The sequence below is a fragment of the Peromyscus californicus genome, unplaced genomic scaffold (genome assembly GCF_007827085.1).
Source record: "Peromyscus californicus insignis strain IS unplaced genomic scaffold, ASM782708v3 Scaffold_7__1_contigs__length_154581171, whole genome shotgun sequence".
In the NCBI taxonomy this organism is placed as follows: domain Eukaryota; kingdom Metazoa; phylum Chordata; class Mammalia; order Rodentia; family Cricetidae; genus Peromyscus; species Peromyscus californicus.
The window spans coordinates 19,699,775-19,720,500 of NW_026294595.1; the positions used below are offsets into that span (position 1 = coordinate 19,699,775).

The 20,726-nt window shown below is 37.4% G+C and overlaps 1 protein-coding gene across 5 annotated transcripts in view; it reads right to left on the reverse strand.

The window, feature by feature from the left end:
* Positions 1 to 20,726, reverse strand: part of Lrp1b (LDL receptor related protein 1B) — a 1,950,932-nt gene that overhangs the window by 884,101 nt on the left and 1,046,105 nt on the right. For all 5 annotated transcript variants that reach the window (XM_052726598.1, XM_052726596.1, XM_052726595.1 and 2 more), the window contains exon 8: positions 150 to 372. In XM_052726598.1, the coding sequence (XP_052582558.1) occupies positions 150 to 372 (223 nt within the window). The remainder of the gene's footprint in view (positions 1 to 149; positions 373 to 20,726) is intronic.

Sequence of the window (20,726 nt, forward strand, 5' to 3'; positions counted from 1 at the left end):
CCTCCCAAATAAAATATGCATCTTAAGTTTGTGAGCCATTAAATCTTATCTTTAAGGTATTTTCAATGCTACAAGTTTTAATCTTTAGAAGAGTACCATACATTCAGTTTATTATGGTAGCTGCATTTTTCTAAGAAAATTGTACTTACTTGTCTACCTTGAACAAGAGTATGCCTGTTTTTTCCTTGGTAGTCGACTACTCCCACATAGTCCAGGTAGAGATCTACCCAATAAACCAATCTGTTGACAAGGTCCAGTGCCAGGGCAGCTGGCTGTTCTGCCTTGGAATAAACTATCCTTGTTCTGTTCATCCCATCCATGTCACATCTTTCTACTTTGGGAATGTCCCCATAGTCAGTAAAGAAAAGTTTTCTGTTGAAAGAAAAATAAATGTTAAGATGAAGGGAGAAAAAGCATATTTGATAGAGCCATCTGTAAAAAGCAGAACTTTTCTACTAATTTATTTCAGTAGTTACATCTGCTAGCTTCCCATAACCATTTCCATATAATATCAGCCATAAACAGGAATCTGCTAATGAATATTGCAGGGCATAAGGGAGCAGGTTAAGCAACAACTGTAAAATTTCCTCAAAACCAATGACTGTGGTGGGTTTATTTTTGTATCAGCAGAGTTTCTTTAAGCCTCATAGAGCCAGTGCATCCATCCCATTAAGGACAAGCCACTGAAGCAAGCCAAGTCACCAGGCCAGGGCATGTGAGCCACCAGACGTTATCCCCAACCTGCTTTCCAAATTGCTGGTAATATATGTCTCCTGTAAAACCTATCCTGTAAAACTCTGCAATGTTGTGAGGAGCAGAGAACAGCAAACGGGGAATGGAATGAAGCAGGGAAAAAGAGTCGACTTGCTGTTTGCAGCACTGGAAATAATACACAAAGAACGTGATCCCTGACCTAGTCTTCCCAACTCTGAGAATTGCATGCAGGAAATGAAGGATACCTCTCTACTTCTCTTAATATATTTTGAAGAAAATGCTGAAACAAAATGTTCACTTCTGGGACAAGAAATCTCTTCAAGCAGTTCTGAGACTGCCAAAGGTTTAAATGCACCTGGAACACTTGAGTGTTTAATATTTGATTAGTATTCACAATGTTTAGTAAACACAAATCAATTTCAATTATCCTGACAATAGTTAACAAGATTTCCACTCATGAGACTTAATTGCATTTGTAAAGAGAAGACCATCTTGCCTTGACTTAAATATAATCTCAAGAATAATCTAATTTACAGTGACTGAGCAATATGAAGATTGCCTGGAGTATAGAATATTGGATTTTACAAACTTGGAGAATTAGTTTTTAGTTACTTTTCTTCAACATTCTTGAATTATCTAACACAATGAGGTCTCTTTCAAGCTAAAAAGTAGTATTTAAGCTGTAATTTTAACTTAGTTCTTTCTGCATGGGAGGCTTTTAAACATTAATGTATAGTGTTCTGCACTAATGGGAGCCAGTTTCTTTATGAGTTCTTGAAAGATAGTCATATCTCAGCAAGTTAAACATTTCAAGTGACAGTCCAGAGAGACAGATTTCTGTTTCAGTGAAGGTCAAATAAAAAGGCCTAAATATATTCCAGGATCATCTTCTCTCTCCTTTGTCTGTGTTTCCCTTTCTGTTCCCTCAACCCTTCTGATATCCCCACCTTTCCTCAGTCTTAGCCAGTTTGACTATAGCTCACCCAAGTTAAATTTCCATAAGGAGTACTTTTCTTTTCTTATAGAAAATACAGTAAGGAAATACATAAGGAGCCCTACCCTCATATGTTCTAAGCAGAACAGTGTCTGCTATTGTTATAGGAGGTCTATCCCCTGACATAAACCTTCTAATTTGTCTGCTTCCCATTTCAAATTATTTCATTTCATGTAGGTGAAGAGAACTTGTTATTTTGTAGGTACTGAGGGTGGCAGAAGCTTGGTACAACATGGACTGTGTGATACCCAGAGACTGTATAGATATGAACTGAAGCCATATTGCTCAGCAGTTGAGACAGAAGAGCAGTGGGGGCTGGTTAAGAGCACTTAGTGCTCTTTCATGGGGACCTGGGTTCAGTGTTCAACACCAGTTCCGTGGTATCTGATGGCCTCTTCCAACCTCCACAGGCACCAGTCAAAGACATACATGCAGGCAAAACACTTAGACACATAAAATAAAATAAAATAAAATAAAATAAAATAAATCGAAAATGCATAGAAAAAAAATCCAACAAACTAACAAAAAAAGAGCAAAGACCAGTCTGGAAATGAAGACTTATCTGAAGCCTTGAGTTGGAGAAGAGAGGACAGAAGAGTTCAGAGGTCAGGATAGGAGGTCAGAGAAAGCAGACATTGCTAGATGTGTGAGAGAAACACTCCAGGAAGAAGGATCAGAATGGTTGGCAGAGTCAAACTTCACAAATGAAGGTATCCTTCAAGAGGAGGCCATTGAATTCGATATTTATTAAAGTATAAGTAAGGTTGGTATTTCGATGAAGAATAATTTATTGATACGAATTAGGTTATAATGGACAACACACAAACAATTCTACAATTTTTTCCATAATATTGAACTACAACTTCAGGAATAAGACAAGTGATTTACAGATATGTTCAACATCATAATAAACCTGGTTATATTAACTCTAGACAAAATTTCACCCACTCTTGGGGTAAATTTTATGTGTGTGTGTGTTTATAATTTACTATATATAGTATATACACTATATATATATATATATATATATGATTTACTATATATTTGTAGTGTGATTTACTAAAATTTTACTGTTTCAGTGAAAGAGTAAAGAAAACAGGAGGGTTTGGGATATGTAAAGTAGAGCTGAACTAGAAGAGTAAAGAATTTATTTCTGTACTCACTATTAGCCCATTGTAGAATACTTTATACCCAAGGAACACTGATAATTGTTTTTTACACTAAATTGAACCTCCCTGGATATGGTGTGCTATGGTCATATGGTCACATTTAACTGGAATCTAAAAAAACGGAGCCATTGTGACTTTGAATGAGAAACATTTCCCACAGGTTGAAATTCTTGAGCACTTGGTCCCATGTTCCTTGCACTGTCTAGGGGGGTGATGGGATCCTTAGGAGGTGGAGCCTTGTTGGAGGACTTATGTCACTGAGTGCAGGCTTTGAGAGCTTATAGCCTCACCCCACTTCCAATTTTATTTCTCTATGTGTGTCCAGTTAAAAATGAGATCCTTCAGCTTCCTGCTCTGGCTATCTGTTGCTGTGCCTACCTGTCCATTACAGACAGACTTGCTGGAACCATGAGGTAAAATGAGCTTTTTCTTTGGTAAGTTGCTTTTTGTCATGATCGTCTATCATAAACAGAAATAACTAATACAGAAGGAGTTCTCAAAGATGGCTTCCTGGCCACAGCATTTGATACAAGTCTGTACCACCATAGCAAACATGCTCTGTTGCTGCCCACTTTCATTTTTGCTTAATTTTACTGTAACACTTCATGTTAAAGATAAAGCTAAGACCAGGCACACTGGCACACACCTGCTGTAATCCCAGAAATTGGAAGTAGAGGATCAGGAGTTCCAGGTCATCCTCTACTATATAGCACATTTTGGGTTAACCAGGGCTACATGAGAAACTATTTTAACTGAAATATACCTCTATAATTATTGTAAAATGAAAGCTAAATTGTTCTCTAGGCAAAAAGTCATCTTTCATTCCTGTATTTCCCTGACTCTTAGCCAAAGTAAATACTATTGCACTGTCCACATTATTCTATTATCTTCAGACATTACCACATAGAAATAACATTATTTTCATTTAAGAATGAAAAATGTTCAATGTGCATAATTTACCATGGCCAGAAACACAGCATGAACCTCATGCCATTTTTTTTGGTTTCACTATTTTGAAGGAATTTCAAATTTAAGCAAAAATTTTACATATAGTAGAATCACGACTGGCTGTGGTCCATGTCTGGATGCACCATTTCTTCAAAATGTATTCCCTAGCTGTTTGCCCTGGAATCTGGATTATTGGAGGCTATGACACACGTTGTGACCCTTTCCAACTAATACTTCATTTCAAACCTCTTAAAAACAAGTGCTTGGTCTCATAACCACAGTGCACCTGTCATAGTCAGTATTTTAACCAACATACATCATACAACCCTTGGTTTGTTTGCTTTGTAAGATAGGAACACATTCTGTAGCCCAAGCTGATGTTGAACTGGTAATTTGCCTGAATGATGGAGTTACAGCAGCTTTCCTCCTTGCATGGCTCACTAATATTTCCCATAATGATTTCTGTCATTCAGAATGCAGGCCAGAGCTCTTCCTCCTCTCACTGGTCCTTTGAAACAGTTTATCCATCAGGCCTTTCTTTGTTGGTGGTGCTAACATTTCTAAGCAGCAGAGAGTTACTTGGAATATTTGGAGTTGCCTGATTTTTCTATTAATTAGATTAAGCTATGCCTTTTGATCTGAAATATGATAGTTCCACCCTTTGTTGTTATTGCCTTTTGGACTTAGAACAAGAGGAAAGCCTACAACCTGCTCCAGAAGTTGTATAAAAAGTAAACAGAAATGGCTTTTGGAATTCAATTTCCTTTTTTCCCATGTTTTTCAGAACGCTAAACCTTTATTAAAAGATTTTACTTTTATTTTAATTATATGTCTATGTGTAGGGGTTAGTGGAAATGAGTACAGTAACCATGAAGGCCAGGGGAGGGTGTTGGGTCCCCTGCAGCTGGAGTGACAGGTGGTAGCAAGCCATTGGGAACTAAACTCTGTTCCTCTGGAAGAGCAGTTTGTGCTCTTAATTGCTGATTGATTTCTCCAGCCCTGAATAGTTAACTCTTGATTTTGAGAGTCCCCAGTCTTCATTTCAGGGATCCTCCCCAGTCACCCTCCTCTGCAGCCTCCACACAGCACAGATTTGCACAGAAATCACCTGTTAGTTCGTACAGTGGTTCTCAATCTGTGGGTTATGACCCCCAAAGACCATCAGAAAACACAGATATTTACATTATGATTTGTAACAGTAGCAAAATTACAGTAATGAAGTAACCACTGAAATAACTTTATGGTTGGGGGTCACCACAACATGAGGAACTCTATTAAAGGGTCCCAGCATTTGGAAGGTTGAAAACCACTGGTTTTATACTGTTTCATGGAGACCAGTCCTGTCCTGCTCTATGCCCTCCCTACTCACTTAGAACTTCAGTTCCGAGTTTGTCCTCCTGGTCTTCATATCTGTGCTAGCAATCTTTTTTTCTATATTATTACACACCCTAAATAGACAGTAGCATCCAGAGCACTCTTTCATTGTGCTACATTTCATTTGAATGTCCTTCTAGTTTTCTATTTTCACTATCATCAAATCTCAGACTAAAATAAATTAATATTCTAAGTGTTATCTGTTTCTAAGATGTTTAACTAATAAAGAAAGGGCTGTTTTGGAGGGCTTTCAGCTACTCATCTAGTTCACAGTTCTTGTATCTCTGCCTCTCCAGTGAAGAGGAGTTTATCATTTCAGATTCATTATCACATCACATATGGTGAACCATTTCACTCTGACATCTTATTGAATGCATATTCAGTCTTGCTTTACTATAGACGTGTATATTTGACTTAGTGGAGGGTAGTGGGAAACTTTGATAACCATTGGTAAGCTTTTGCAACAAAGATTAAAAGTTCCTGAGGAACTGCAGGTAGTGGTAGAGTATTGTGTTTACAGACAGGACCTCAATCACCCCTAAATATTAAAGCAAAGCAATTGTCACACATACACCTTAAAACAAGTTTTTGCTTTTTTTTTTTTTTGCAGGGGGGTGGTTTTGTTTGCTTGTTTGGTTTTTGTTGTTTGGTGATAAGTCTAAGAATTACTTTGGCCTGTGGTGTCTGCTGCCACAGTGCTGCCAAGCTCTGTGCGGAAGGACACAGGCCCTGTAGGTGCACTGCACCCAGGCTTTCGTGTCATTTTGTTCTTCCCTCTTAGCTGCAGTCAGAAGGTAATGATGGAGGTGAGAAGGAGGTAAGAGAGTTTATAGTTCTCAAAATTGCTCAACACTAGTCACTTTAACTCTAGACAATTGATGTTCCAGTACAAGGCATTTCACATAACAATATCCACAACAGGAATCCCTAAGAAGGTGGATGCAATACTAGAGTCCAAATATGCCAGATCTGAGAATATCTATAGTGCTCTGATCATGGCCCAGCCAACACTCCATGTCTCATAATCATGTATTAATGATGGTAACTCAATTGTTTCCATTTCAGAAAAATGATATATAATTTCTTTGAAAGTATTATACTAAGAACTTAATTCTGTACTCATTTTTATAGTAATTTAGTGCTATCCAAAGAGCATCATTTGTAATACAATTTTATATTTTTCTTCCATTATATATATAAATTTGAACAAGAAAGCAATTTTCCACATTATCTAGAGTAATTAAAGTGTACTCAAAATTAAAGTAAGAATATTAAATATTTAACACTACAATTCTCGAATGCAGTAGTGAATCTGAAAGGGTAATGAGTCTCTCTTACAAGAGGTTAAAATTCAAATTCCATTAGCTCTTGCTATTTAAGCTTCTGGAAGATAAACAATTAAACTATTTTCTCTGTCTAGCTAAGCCTGCAAGACAGTTATTTATTGATTTTTACTTGTTTGACGTTTTCGCTTTTGTTGTTTGTGAAACCTCTGTTGTCCTTGGTTTTCAGTCTATACATAAACACACAGAAATTAAACTTGACATGCAGGCTCTCACTTTCAGCCAGCATGTCTGGATTCTGAAAACATTTCTCCTAATAATTTCCCCAAAAGTGTCTGTGCATTGGATATGGTAGGCATTAAGACTGGTCTGTTCTTCACGCTCATCTGCAAAATGTTGCCCCTCTAAGAGTGTTCTTGAGAGTCTCAGCTGTATAGGCAAGGCTTTAATAGCAGCATACCCTGCCCCTTTGAAGAGTAGTTCACCATGAACACACAATGATAAGTTAGGGTTTGCAAAGTCATTAGGACCTTCTCTCCCAATAATTGAAACCAATAGGTGTAGTGTCTGCCCAATGGGCAGTGCTGTAATAGGTCAAGTGAACAGGCAGTGTGGGCCAGATGGAAAAAGCAATCCTGGAGCCTGTGCATACAGCAGGAGACAGAGAGGAGGAAGGAGAGAACATGGTTTCCATGTTTTCAGGCCTCGGGGCCCACCCCAGCCCCTGACTTTTGACCTGGAGACACAAGACGTTATCTATGCCTCCATGACAATTTTCTATTTCTTTGAGCAGGCTTAAGAGGCATCCATAGCAGAAACCAGCATGCCCTGGCTAATCCATTATAATGCTTGATGAGTCCAGAGATTCAGAAGACTCTTTGTAAAATGTTGACAGAGTAAGCATCATATTATGATTTGGGAAGCAGTGTTTTGAAGGGCTGACACTAGAGTCTGAATCATTTTAAGAGTTACATATAAACCTTATATCATTCCATCCAACACTCAACTCTTACATAAAAAGAAAATAACTTTAAAAATGTAGAGGGTATCTGAAATCTTTCTTGCTTTCCATGAAAACATAAAGCAGACTTTAATAGTAAACAATATTTTGTTTACAAATAAAATTTATTTGTGTGTATGTGACAGGCCTGTAATCATAGATACCCAGGAAGCTGGGGTAAGAAAATATTAACTTTGAGGCCTGTAGGGGCTCAGAGTGAATTCAAGGACAGCCTCAGCAATTTAGTAGGGCCCTGTTTCAAAAAGTAACACGAATTTTGGGTTTATAGGTCAGTAGTAGAACACTTGTCCAATGATTGAGAGGATCTCGGTTTGAATCTTAAGAGTTCCCGACTTCAAACCAATAATGCCTGTAGATCATTTTTTTTAAATCATGTGTGAATCTACCTTCAATCTGACTTTCATTTCCTATAATTCCAGAGCCAGTTATTCAGCAAATAATAAGCTTGCTATTTTAAAAGAATGGGATAAAAATAGGAGGAAGTGGAGTCACGTGTTGCATTATTCAAGTAATCTCCTCCTTGTCTGTAGGACCGCATATTTCAGTGATGGCTGACAGGCTAGGTCACAGAAGGAGAAAGGGCTGCTCACTTACCTGCTTTCCTGAGGCTAGAAAGGAAGCCATCAGCCATCAGCCAGAGAAACTGGGCTCAACTTACCTTGTATATCACCACAACTTTCCCTTCTTCCTCCACTTTGCTTTTCTCCTAGAACCACTTGGTTTATGTTCCTTCACATGGTCCATGGCTTCACACTGGGCTAACATTTTCACCACTAGCCAGCCATTAATCTTTGAATGTAACTGAAGTTTCCTTTTGTAAAATCTCTGGATAAGTCTCACACATTGTCTGCATTACTGACAGTAGCCATCTCAAAGGAACGTCTAGAACTTTTAGATTCTTCTTCATTATTTAGATTTCTACAACTACCTATCTGTCTTATTGGGCCCTTCAACCCATGGAATCAATACTCTGATATTTGCAGAATAATTTTTCCAAACATTGTTCCTTAGTCCTCTTTTTTTGACTATAGTCTTCTCAGGATATGTGGAGCACAAATCATAGTGGAATAAATAGATGGTATTACTGGAATGGAAATGTGATGCTTAATATTGACTTTAAACCTGTCTTTTAAAAAAGCCCTGTATTTAAAGGAATTTCTAGACTAGGTTAATTGAAATTTGGAGAGCCATCATGAACGGAGGCTCATCCTGTGGGTTATGTTAGCATTCATCTTTCTCCTTGCCATTGAATGTAGATGAAGTGTGACCAGTTGTCTCATGCTCCTGTCTGTCTTCATACCTTTCTTACCAGGATGGACTGCCACTCAAGCTGCTAGCTGAAATACGCTATTCCTTGAGTTGCTTTTATCAGTCACTTTGTCACAGAGACACACTGAGTAGCTAGCACACAGTAGCCTCTCTAAACACCATTGATGCCTTCACTCATTCACCACACAACATCTCACTTTGCATCTGGTTGCTCAGTAGTCCTTGAGGGTTCCCAGCGCAGTAGTTCTTGGACATTGAGACATTGTACCCACTGAGTTTTTGGACTACCTCCCTTACATCCAGTCTTCTTTTCTCCTTCTCATTCCTTCATCCTTCTTGTGCCAGCTCTTTTACCCATTGCATTCCTGTCCACTACGGAAGGACTATTTTCCATCGTTCTGCCTCTGTGACTGCACACATTAAAAAACATTTCCCTCACCTATGTCACTCTCTCTCCATCCTGCTGCAGCAAGAAGAGAATATCTTCCTTCCATTGACCACAGTGCAGGACAAGGATGCATACCTTCTCTTCCTTAAGATCTAATCACAACTCTCCTTCCCACTGCATCTCCAGCTTCTCACTTTCAACTAAATTTCAGATACAATTTAAATAACAGAACTTGTCAGGCATGGTGATGTATGCCTTTAATATCATCACTGGGATTAAAAAAACATCCCATCATTGGCAAGCAGAGGCAGGAGGATCTCTGAACTCAAGGCCAGCCTAGTCTACAAAGAAAGTTCTAAGACAGCTAGTACCACTATACAGAGAAACCCTGTCTCATCGCCCCCTACTCCCCAGGCAAATAAAATGAGTAACAGAACTCTAACCAACATGCTTCTCCTCTTTGTTTTCACAGTAATCAACAAGATATCATCAAAATAAAAGTGTGTCATGTATTATAATATCTCCTAGTAGCTGCTAGCATCAATCAGTATAAAACTCATATTTTTAACATAGCCAAAAGTGATGAGCATGATCTGCTCTCAACTAAATCACTAGCTACATCTAGTAGTATCTGTCCAACTCTGACACCTCTCCAGTAAGATGGCAGCATCCTTCTGTTTTTTCAAATGTCTTGTCTTTTAATAGTCAAGCATTTTCTTCTTTCTGAACTACTTATATTCTGTCCTCAGCTTAAAAAATAGTTTCTGCTATGATATTTCAATATGTGGCTTCACTTATTAATTTAAATGTTAACGTCTGATCTTTGCAGTTTTTCAAATATCCATTCAATCAACCTGACAAAATATTATGGTATTTTGTAATTGTTTGACTAATATTAGTCTTTATGTTGTTTGCATAAAATAGATATATGCATACACATGTATAAAATGTATTAAGAGAACATATGCTGTATATATCCATATATTCCTCAATTTGGGGACTGACTTTTTTGTATTGAGATAATAAAATATATGCCTGAGATTTAAAATTAGGTTAGAAGGTCTAGAAAGTGGTTTATGTTATTCTAGTACAGAGAAATAAGTTTTTCATATTATCTAGCATAGCTAACTGTAATTCTACTTGAGAACCAACCATTAGTAATAAATTATTGGTAGGCTCTATGTATTTACAGTGCTCTTTTGCATAATTCCTTTTTAAGAATTTTCAGTAGGCAGTGTATTTATTCATAGTTAGATTTGAAAACTCTTTTGTCCAGTCAGTTTTCATTTTAGCAATATCTCACCCAAACGACTGCAACTTACAGATACCATCTTGTAATAACACTTTGCTATATTCAAGGGGTTTAGACTAATTCTGTAATCCAGCAAAATTCTGTTTCTTTCTTTACTTTAGAGTAAGATATAACTAAACTGAGTTTTTATAATTTATAATACTATCTCCTGTGAGATGATCACACTGAAAATACTGGGGAGTACACTCAGAAATTCCATCTTGGTGTTATGCATTAATTTAGGGAGAAGGGATAGAAACAGAAGAGACTCAAAATAGGCCATGATGCTTAAAAATTGGAGATAAAGATGAGTGGAGCTGTTTTTTAGTACAGTATTATTTTTCACAACCCAGACTTTTTTTTCTGTGCTGAGGATCAAACCAAAGGTTTTTTACATTTTAGTTATCACCCTATCATTTAGCTACACCTTCATCTTCTAAAATTTATTTTTAAAATTTATTGTGAGTTTTCTCAAATCTACCTATCTTACAAGATCTCAAATTGCAGTTTCCTTCACTTCAAAGAATATGGTTTATATTCTATGTAGAATAGTTTCCATGACCAAAGGCAGTACTTCCTTAGGACTCTTACAGTTTTAAGGAATGCCAGAACTCAAATCTCATGCTAAATATATTTATTCATGAAGAACAGTAAAATATTTGATGCAATATATTAGAACTCAGAATTTGCTGTTTGAGATATACAAAGAGGTAGAACCACATTTCCACACTTAAGGAATCCCTGTTGGTTTGTACAGGCATTCTTCTGAATTGTAATAACACAGATGGCTGTCTTGGAAGTGACTCCTTAAGTATCCATGAAGTTGAGTACCGCCAAGCAAATCTGGTTCACTGCTATGCTAATTACTAAATAGCCAAGCTGTCAATTTCTTTTCTAACTTCTTTTGAAATGGTAGAGCACAGTGTGTAGCAAAAAAAATGTTTAACTAGAGCATAGCTTTTCATATTAATATTTTATATCTGTGTGCACATCTCATCAATGTGCAATCGTATCTCACTGCTATGAAGTCCTATGATTATGTAGACAAAAATCACACTGTAAAAACATAACAATTTCTTTTTATTGTTATTCAGTGTTCATTGACCCAGCTGTGAAGGAAAAATATACTAAGGGAAAAAAGTCAGAAATTCTACATAACTTTTTGATAATAGTTTTATTTAAATATCTAGGTTTTGTTTTAAGCATAAATTTAACAACAAACTCCAACTGAGTTGGTGCAACTAAGAAGATCAAGTGAAGTTTGTTCAGGAAAAGCTTTCCATACTCAAGTTGTAAAATGTGTATTTTGTTTATTATCAGGTACTTCTAGGCAAGGATCGCTGGATGAACACTAGAGTTATAAATCAATAAAAGTATGCTTGGCCATATTGACATAGATGCCAGTATTTACATGTTCATACAGCTGTGTTTCTCTGATACAAGGATTCATAATGTGATAGATGTCTATGTTTCAAACCAATGATTCTAAAATTTTGTGTATTTACTAATCAAGTGTCCCCCACAAAAATCTCCAAGTCCATAAAACCATTGTGATGGGAACTTTGATAATATGTAACATAAATAAATATTAATTTTCTCTTTGAACCTGTAATTACTGTTTCAGAAATTTATCTTAAAGACACATATCTGCACAAATAATCAATGTAATAAATTGTTCACTGTGTTGTTACTGGTAATGACAGAAATATAGACAATTTGTTCATTGGATCTCTGTTGCTTCTATGTTTAGTAATTCATTTTCAGAAAATCAGGTTATAATTTCTAAGAATGCAATAAGGAAGTTCGACATATTTGTCCCACTCATCCACAGAAAAGAAACAGTTATATCACCAATGATAAACATACTCAACTGTTGGTGTAACTGTCAACTCATGCAATCACTATGGAAAGCAGTATGGAAATTTCCCAAAGAGCTAAAAATAGATCTGTCATATTACCCATCAATAGTACTCCTGCACACCATCCCAAAGGTTCTTTCTCTTGCTTCAGAGGTACTTGCATATATGCATGCATAGCTTCTCCATACATGATGGCCAGGAAATGAAAACAATCTACATGTCCATTAACTGACTAATGGGTAATAAGAAATGAAATAAATAAAATAGTAATGTATTATTAAAAATGTTGTACACTTAGAGGTGGAAAATAATATGTTGAGTAAGGTAACCAATGTCCAGAAAGATTAATGCTGTATATTCCTTTCCATGGGCTATTCAAGCTATTGCTTTATTAGGGTAATGTATGTGTTTAATTTGAAGTCCCTATAGAGGTCAGGTAGAAAGAAAAGGTCTATTTGATGGAGAGTGGAAAAAAAGACAGAAAAGAGCCTTAAGAGAAGGGGGTCAGTAGAACACATGTGACATGAAAGCTGGGAAGAGAGTAACGCAGGTAGAATGCCTTAATCTGGAAGGAGAATGGCTGCTAAAAGTATGGATGTGTGAAAACATACAGAAACCTGTTATTTAATGAGGATATCAAATCAAATTTAAGAAGGAGCTTGAACATTTTGCATATATGGATATTACTCTTCCCACAAGTTATAGTTTATTAAATGAAAATCCCAGACAAGGTGTGGATTATATCTCTCTGTGCTGTCGACCACTGAGGTACATTAAAGGCCCTCAAACAGTACAAGTTATTGCCCGTGCTCTTCATTATTCTGCCCCCCAGAACTTGATGCCAAGCCCTGATTGCTGAAGACATCACATACTTCCATCATATTGACTAGCTTATAGTGTCAGAAGGTGCTCTGCAAGCAGCGGAGGGGCGAAAAGGCATGTCGTCAGTATGCTTACCCAACTGTGCACTTTGTAAACTGAAGTAATGATTGTCCAGGTAAGATGTGCCCCTGCTGCAGTAGTTGACATTATAATGGAGGTGTGGTGGTTTGAATGAGAGTAGCCCCCATAGGTGCACATGTTTGAAGGCTTTGTCTCCAGTTAGTGAAACTGTTTGAGAATCATTAGGATGTATGTCTTTATTGGAGTAGGTGTGGCCTGGTTCGAGCAGTTGTGTCACTGGGGATAGGTTTTAAAGTTTTAGAAGCCCATACCAGTCTTCACTTTCTCAGCCTACAGCTTGCAGATCAGATGTGAACTCTCAGCTACTTCTCCATCACCCTGCCTGCCTGCCACTACGTTCTCTGCCATGATGATTATGGACTACCCTCTGAAACTGTAAAGCAAGCCTCCAATTAAATGATTCCTTCTATATGTTGTCTTGGTCATGGTATTTCTTTTATCAGTAGAACAATAACTAAGACTTGGGAATCTTTTGCTTGTGTTTGAGGTCCATTCCATAGGAGAGAACTTGTCTGGCACAGTTAACTTGGTCAAAAGTCCAAGGCTAAGGAAGTCATAGACACTTAGAGGAAACTTGTGCTTACCAAACGGACCTGTGAAACTGCCTTCTCTATATTTACATCCAAACATAATGATTGTGTTACTGTCAACATTCATCAGAGAAGCTTTTTATCATAGTCATTAACACAGCTAATAAAGAGACTTCTAACAGACTAAACTACTAAGAATAAGAGCCGGTGGAGTCCTTCCTAAAGAAGACATCAATATCCCTCCGTTCAAGACTCATGGAACATCACTGTAGAGGAGGCAGAAAGAATGTAAGAGCTAGAGGACAGGGATGTGAGATGCAAAACAAAACAAACAAACAAAACACAGGAAATAATAACCAAGGTTTTATACAAGACCAGTACAGGATTTGACCTCTTAACATTTCATCAGAGTTGGGAGAGAGGCTCAGGAGGCCCAATTGGTCTCCAAGGGATTATTGGCAGTTAATGACTGGGGAAGGGTATTACTTTCTTTTAGTGAAATGGCCAAGAAATAACTTAACATGAATTCTTAGGCAAGCAACCCTAATTAAATTCAGCTAGTCGCACACAAGGAGACAAGAACGCAGAAGTTGTTGGGAAGAAGCATTTCATCAAGAGAGCAAGGGGAAGGAGAGCAGGACAGGGGTGAAAACAATTAAAATTCATTATCTGTATGTGTGAAACTGTCAAAGAATAAAAACAGACCTGTACCTGATAAATGACAGCAGTAACATTACTGCAGAGCTCAGTCTCTCCTGGAGCATTTGGATGATAGAAATAGCTAATGTCCTAAAGCACTGTGAAAGGTTAATTCATGCAAGATCATTCTCAGTTTTCCCACACATGTAAGTGGAGATGATAGCACTTACATTTGAAGTGCTTTGAAATTACTAAATGAAAGTGAGCACAGCTGACTCACAAGCTTTTTAATATTTAAACACAGGATAATGACCCTGTAAATAATGATGCTCTAAACCCACTTAATCTCAGATTCTTCCCTCCTATCATCTATCCTTCCTCATTCAAAGGTTTTAAAAACAACTCCATCTCTTCAGTTAGAATTTACACAAATACATATACCCAAATATCTACATAACGATATTAAAGAGATAGATGCCCACTGAAGGCTATCATTAATAAAAGTGGCTAACGACAGATCTTTAATTCATATTAGTTACTTTTATGAAGACTAAATGAAACTTTGAAAAATAACCCCATTTATCATATGTAGATTACTTAAATTATTTTGATTCAAGATTAGGATGGAAGTATTTTGAAAATAAGAACTATAATCTTAATGGATTCATTTAAAGTTTTATCTATAAAACAGTTTTACTTTTCTAAGACAGTTAAGTATTATTTGGAATTTCTGCCCCAGTTTACTCAACCAGTATTTAAAGTCTAAGATTTAAAGCAATTATGTTGACAAAAATAAAAGGCCTTTGGTTCAAACAAATTTTTGTTGAGATGTTTGGTATAATCATAAGAACTTATAAATAGCATTACATACACATCTATGAGTAGATTTAACTTTTCTGGAGAAGCACAGATTTGTCAAAGAACCCATTTCTGTCTGTGGAACGGGCAGACATAACAACTCAGAGAGCTTTGCTTTCCACTATGTAAACTAAGAAATTCCATGTTAATACAGAATTTCAGGTCACAGAAGAAAACTCAAAGTTTGTGAAGAGGTATAGTACAACTCCAGTGGAACTGAGCGTAGGGAGGACGGACCTAAGACAGTGTAGTGGTGAATCAAAGATGAAAAAGGTCCTTTGTTCCACCAATACCATCCTGTCCATGTTCTCACAATTCGTACGATGCCTAGAAAACTATAAATTCAATCTATTGTGATCACATCCCAACAACACAACTGCATTTTAGTAAAAGGATATTTGCGGTGATACTTTATTTGTGCTGAAATGTGATATTTTATTTATATGTTAATAAATAAAGCTGCCTGGAGATCAGAGGTCAAATAGCCATAAACAGAAGTCAGGTGTGGTAGTCCACGCCCTTAATCCGATCACATGGCAGACAGAGTCTCTGTGTGGTCAAGGACACAGTCAAGTGTGGTGACACAAGCCTTTAATGCCAGTACCAACAACCATAGGGACCTGGAGGTCTGTATAGACAGGCAGTGACGAGGAAGTCATGTGGCTGAGCTTAGAGCCAATGAGAAGGCAGAACAGGAAGGCAATAAAAGCACAAGTCAGGCAGGAAGAAACTCTCTCTGGGGAAGCTACTGCTGGTGGTGAGCTAAGGCTAGCCATGGCTATTGCTCTGCTCTCTTCAGCTTACACCTCTGTATTTGGCTCTGTGTTTCTTATTTAACAAGACTGCTTAGAAATTCATCTACAGATGTTCATAGAATTATTCTCACAATCTTTATGTACCTCTGTGTTGAAACTACTTACTCTTTTCTCTGTGACTAAACATGGATTTAGTTATGACAGTGGAGAAAGAAAAGTGATCACCTGTCTGTATGAAGGCTAAAGGAGACCTTTACAGCTCCTTTCCAGGACAGTTCTCATCCCACTATTGTATAAATAATTGCAGAGAAGCAGACACTGACAGTCCCCAAGTTAACAAGTGGCACTAAGCTTTTACTAGAGGAGCAGTGAAATGCCAAGTCAATGTGCATAAATTGGAGAAAAATACCGACAGTTTTAACTTGACAGAAAAAAAAAAAAAAAAAAAACGGCATATGAGGTTCCAATAAGCAAGTTCAAGGTAATGTATTTGAGGGAAAAAAATTAAAATTATTTGAGTAGGAGACTGAGTCCGACTTTTATTACTTGTTTAATTGATCCACACAGGTGGTCTCATCTTACTTAATATCTTTTTTCCTAATTCTTTTATTGATAGTTTAATTAGAAGAAATTATTCTCTGAGGACATCAATCTAATGTGCTGCAGTAGCCAAAACAGTCTAGGCATAAACAAGAGACACATTAGAAAAAAGTGGAAATATTGTTTGATCTGTGCAATTGTTGCCATGGAGAATATTCAATAGAATACTTTGGTTAGTTCCAGGGATTCTGTAAATCTACTATGAGATTCAATAAAGCTTTTGATATAACCCAAGATCAGTACAAGAAGGACAGGGTGGAGAGAAGTAAGGATTCCTAATAGAAATGAAATAATGTAATTCTTCCTTTTGTGTGGAATAGAAAGGGTTGGAAATAAATTAAGTAAAATCTATGACATTACTGAATCTAAAGTTCCTCTACTAGGTACAACATTCTGTGAATATCTCCCCAAATTCCTGTTACAGGAAAAAAAATGGGCAAAACAACCAAAACCGTTGCTGATGCTATACAACCCCACACCAACTTTCTCAAACTTCCACAAGCTCCAGTCAAGGATGAATCCCTGAAGCGAGAGCAAAAATAGCATGTGGCCTGCTTAACCTAACGAATCGGTTGAATGAAATTTTTTCTCCTGAGATGATCAACTAGAGTCCACCATTGTTCCCCTGGAGGAAGGTTAAAGAAGAATCTGGTGAGGGTATTTTTATCCCTATGATGGCTGTTTGTTGTTGTCGTCAACCTGAGTGCATCTGGAATTAATTGAAAACCCAAGCTGATAGGCACAGCTGTCAAGGAATTTTAGTTAATTGGATCATTTGAGGGAGGAAAATCTACCTTAAATTCAGATAATTTGAAGTAGGAAGACCGACCCTAAATCTGGATCTTTGAGGTTTTGAAGACTCATCATAAATCTGGGCCACATCCTTTGTTGGCCGTCTATATAAAGGACAAGGACTGAAGAAACTTGCCTCTTTGCCTGCTTGCCCTCACTCTCACTGGAAATTCACTCCTATACTGTCATTAGAGCCTACTTCTTTGGGATTTTGTTGTATACCGAAGTCTATCTGGCACATCCAGCCTCATGGATTGAACAACTATTAGATTCCTGGATTTCTGTCAGGAGACAGCCATTGTTGAAGTAGTGAGAGCATGAACTATAAACCACTTTAATTAATCTACACACACACACACACACACACACACACACACACACACACACACACACACACGCATTCTATCAGTTCTGTTTCTCTGGATAACCCTGACTAATACAATAGGAAAAACATTACCGGTTTTGGTCTCTAAGAATCCTTCACCAAATTAATTGATGATTTGGGATTTCTAGGATGCTATTGAGTTCCTCTTTTTGAGAAGATCTCTGTTTTGGCAACTAACTAATCTGAAAGGGAAAAAGTACATCCTTTTAAATTCACCATGTGAAGTATTTAATAGTGGTTAACTGAATGCAGGTTAAGTAAACAGGAGTGAAAGGAGAGACAAAACAAATTCTAGAAGGCTGTTCATGGAATAGAATAAGGCTAAATAAGATAAAATTACTAATTTCTTAGAAGAGGTCTTTTTTCTCAGTATTTTAGATACTGTATTTAGGAGCTTATGAAAAAGATTTCCTCAAATAAAATCCTGCTTCATTAACTTACTACATGCTACTTCACATATCTGTGACTTCATGATCTTATCTTCAAAATAAAGAAAATATATTATTGTAAGAATTAAGAAAGTAAAGAAAGCCGGGCGGTGGTGGCGCACGCCTTTAATCCCAGCACTCGGGAGGCAGAGCCAGGCGGATCTCTGTGAGTTCGAGGCCAGCCTGGGCTACCAAGTGAGTCCCAGGAAAGGCGCAAAGCTACACAGAGAAACCCTGTCTCGAAAAAAACCAAAAAAAAAAAAAAAGAAAGTAAAGAAATGTTGAATGCTTGACTTTCAAATAAAAATCTTATATTTGAAACATATTATTATCAGATGATGAATGGTAAAATGAATATGTTCCTGTTTTCTTAAATTTTGAGTAACAAAAATGAACATTTGAATGTAACTTGAAAACATATTTTTATGGAAAATAATTATACCTCCTAACAGATTCATGCCTGATTTCATGGTTAAAAGCATCCTCAAGATGGCACCCAACGTGTTGGCAAGAGTTTCCACCTAAAACCTTAGAAAAAAGATTCTAAAACGGAGCTAAAAACAGTTCCTAGTTGTCTCTTTCAAGTTAGCGGCAGCCTGCCGGTTTGAGCTACTGGCGGGTTCCTAGTGTGAGCGCTTGACCTGCAGTATGGCGGAATGAGACCTCTGCAAGTGGCACATTAAGCTGTGTGGTGGATTTAGCCTTTGCTAGTACAAAACAAAAAAAAAAAAGAGGTTTCTGGGCTACACGCTGCTTTGATAGAAGCATAGACCCACTATTTCTGAGAGTTGATAGCTCCCAGAGCTGGTGGAAAACTTATCACCACCATGTTGGGAAGCTGAAGTGGGCGGAGCCAGCAGCCATAGCACCAGCGCCATTTCAGGCTTAGAAGGCTGCAGTTTAAAGCAATAAGCTCAAGCTAATATAAAAAAAAATAAGCCACGTAAAGATGGCTACCACACAGAGAATCTGGATTATGTTCTCTTTGATATTCGTAACTGCAGAAAAACATTTGATTGTAAAAGCTGTTGAGTTATGCCAAAATGTATATTTTAAAGGTACCTTGACTTCAAAATTTGGTTGTAAGGATATGTTGCTTTGGAAAGGAGGCTCTGCTTTTGTTTCCACAGAAAGCCTGAGGCTATGGATTTGTTCCAGATTAAGACACATCAGGTTTGACCAGCCAAGACCACCTGAAAGGTCTCCGATGACACCATGGCCCAGATGATCCAACATCCAGAACCGTTTCAAGGCAACTGGCTCAGACGATACACCCTCATGGACTACTCCATAACCCTAAAATATTCTTTGTGTCCCCATAAGATACAGCGCCCCCCTCCAGCAGGAAGTAGTAAGAGAAGCTATGCCCAAATTCCCAAATATACCAAGCTGACTTTGGAGATGTGTAAAGGTTAAAACCTTCCTTTTTAAGAAAAGAAAAGGGGAAGTGCTGTGGGATGGTCTGTATGTCAAATGTGTTGCTGATTGGTCAATAAATAAATCACTGATTGGCCCGTGGCCAGGCAGGAAGTATAGGCGGGACAAGGAGGAGAATAGAGCTGGAAAGTGGAAGACTGAGTCAGAGAGACACTGCCAGCCGCCATCAGGACAAGGAAGATGTAAAGTACCGGTAAGCCACAAGCCACGTGGCAAGGTATAGATTAATAGAAATGGATTAATTTAAGCTGTAACAACAGTTAACAAGAAGCCTGCCACGGCCATACAGTTTAAAACCAATATAAGTCTCTGTGTTTACTTGGTCGGGTCTGAGTGGCTGTGGGACTGGCGGGTGAGAAAGATTTGTCCTGACTGTGGGCCAGGCAGGAAAACTCTAGCTACAACACATTCCCCTTTTCTTATGAGGATTCTGGATATGAAAGAAATTTTTTTCAGAGAACAAACTGTTAAGGACTTCACATAGAGATGTCAGTGAATTGATTTGTAATCCATGATCGAAAAATTGAACCATTGAGAAACTACTAATCACCATCTGCTACCACCTTACCATCTCTTGTTGGCATGTTATTAATTCATTTTAACTTATCTCTAGCCACAAATCCAGAAGGTAAATTATTGAAATGGCTCTTTTCTGTCATTTTTGCCTATCTTCATTTTATCATTTAACATTTTGCATAATTTTCATTTGTAGACTTCATAAGTACATTACAAACTTCTTGTGGAATAGGATCATATGTTATATTCCTTGCTTTCCCTTCAACTTATAGTATTGACAAATTTCAAACCTTAACTAAAAGAATGTCTGTCATTCAGATGGATCAATTGCTAAAATGTCAGGTCAGGAGAGGTAAGAACAAGAGAAGGAGAAATAGGATGAAAGAAGTGTGATTTCTGTTTATCATATGCAGGCTCATAATTATATGGTCCCCTCCACTATTTCAAATAAATTGAAAACATAATGACAATTTCCAGATATATGTGCTATGAAAGGAACAGAAAATTCCTAAA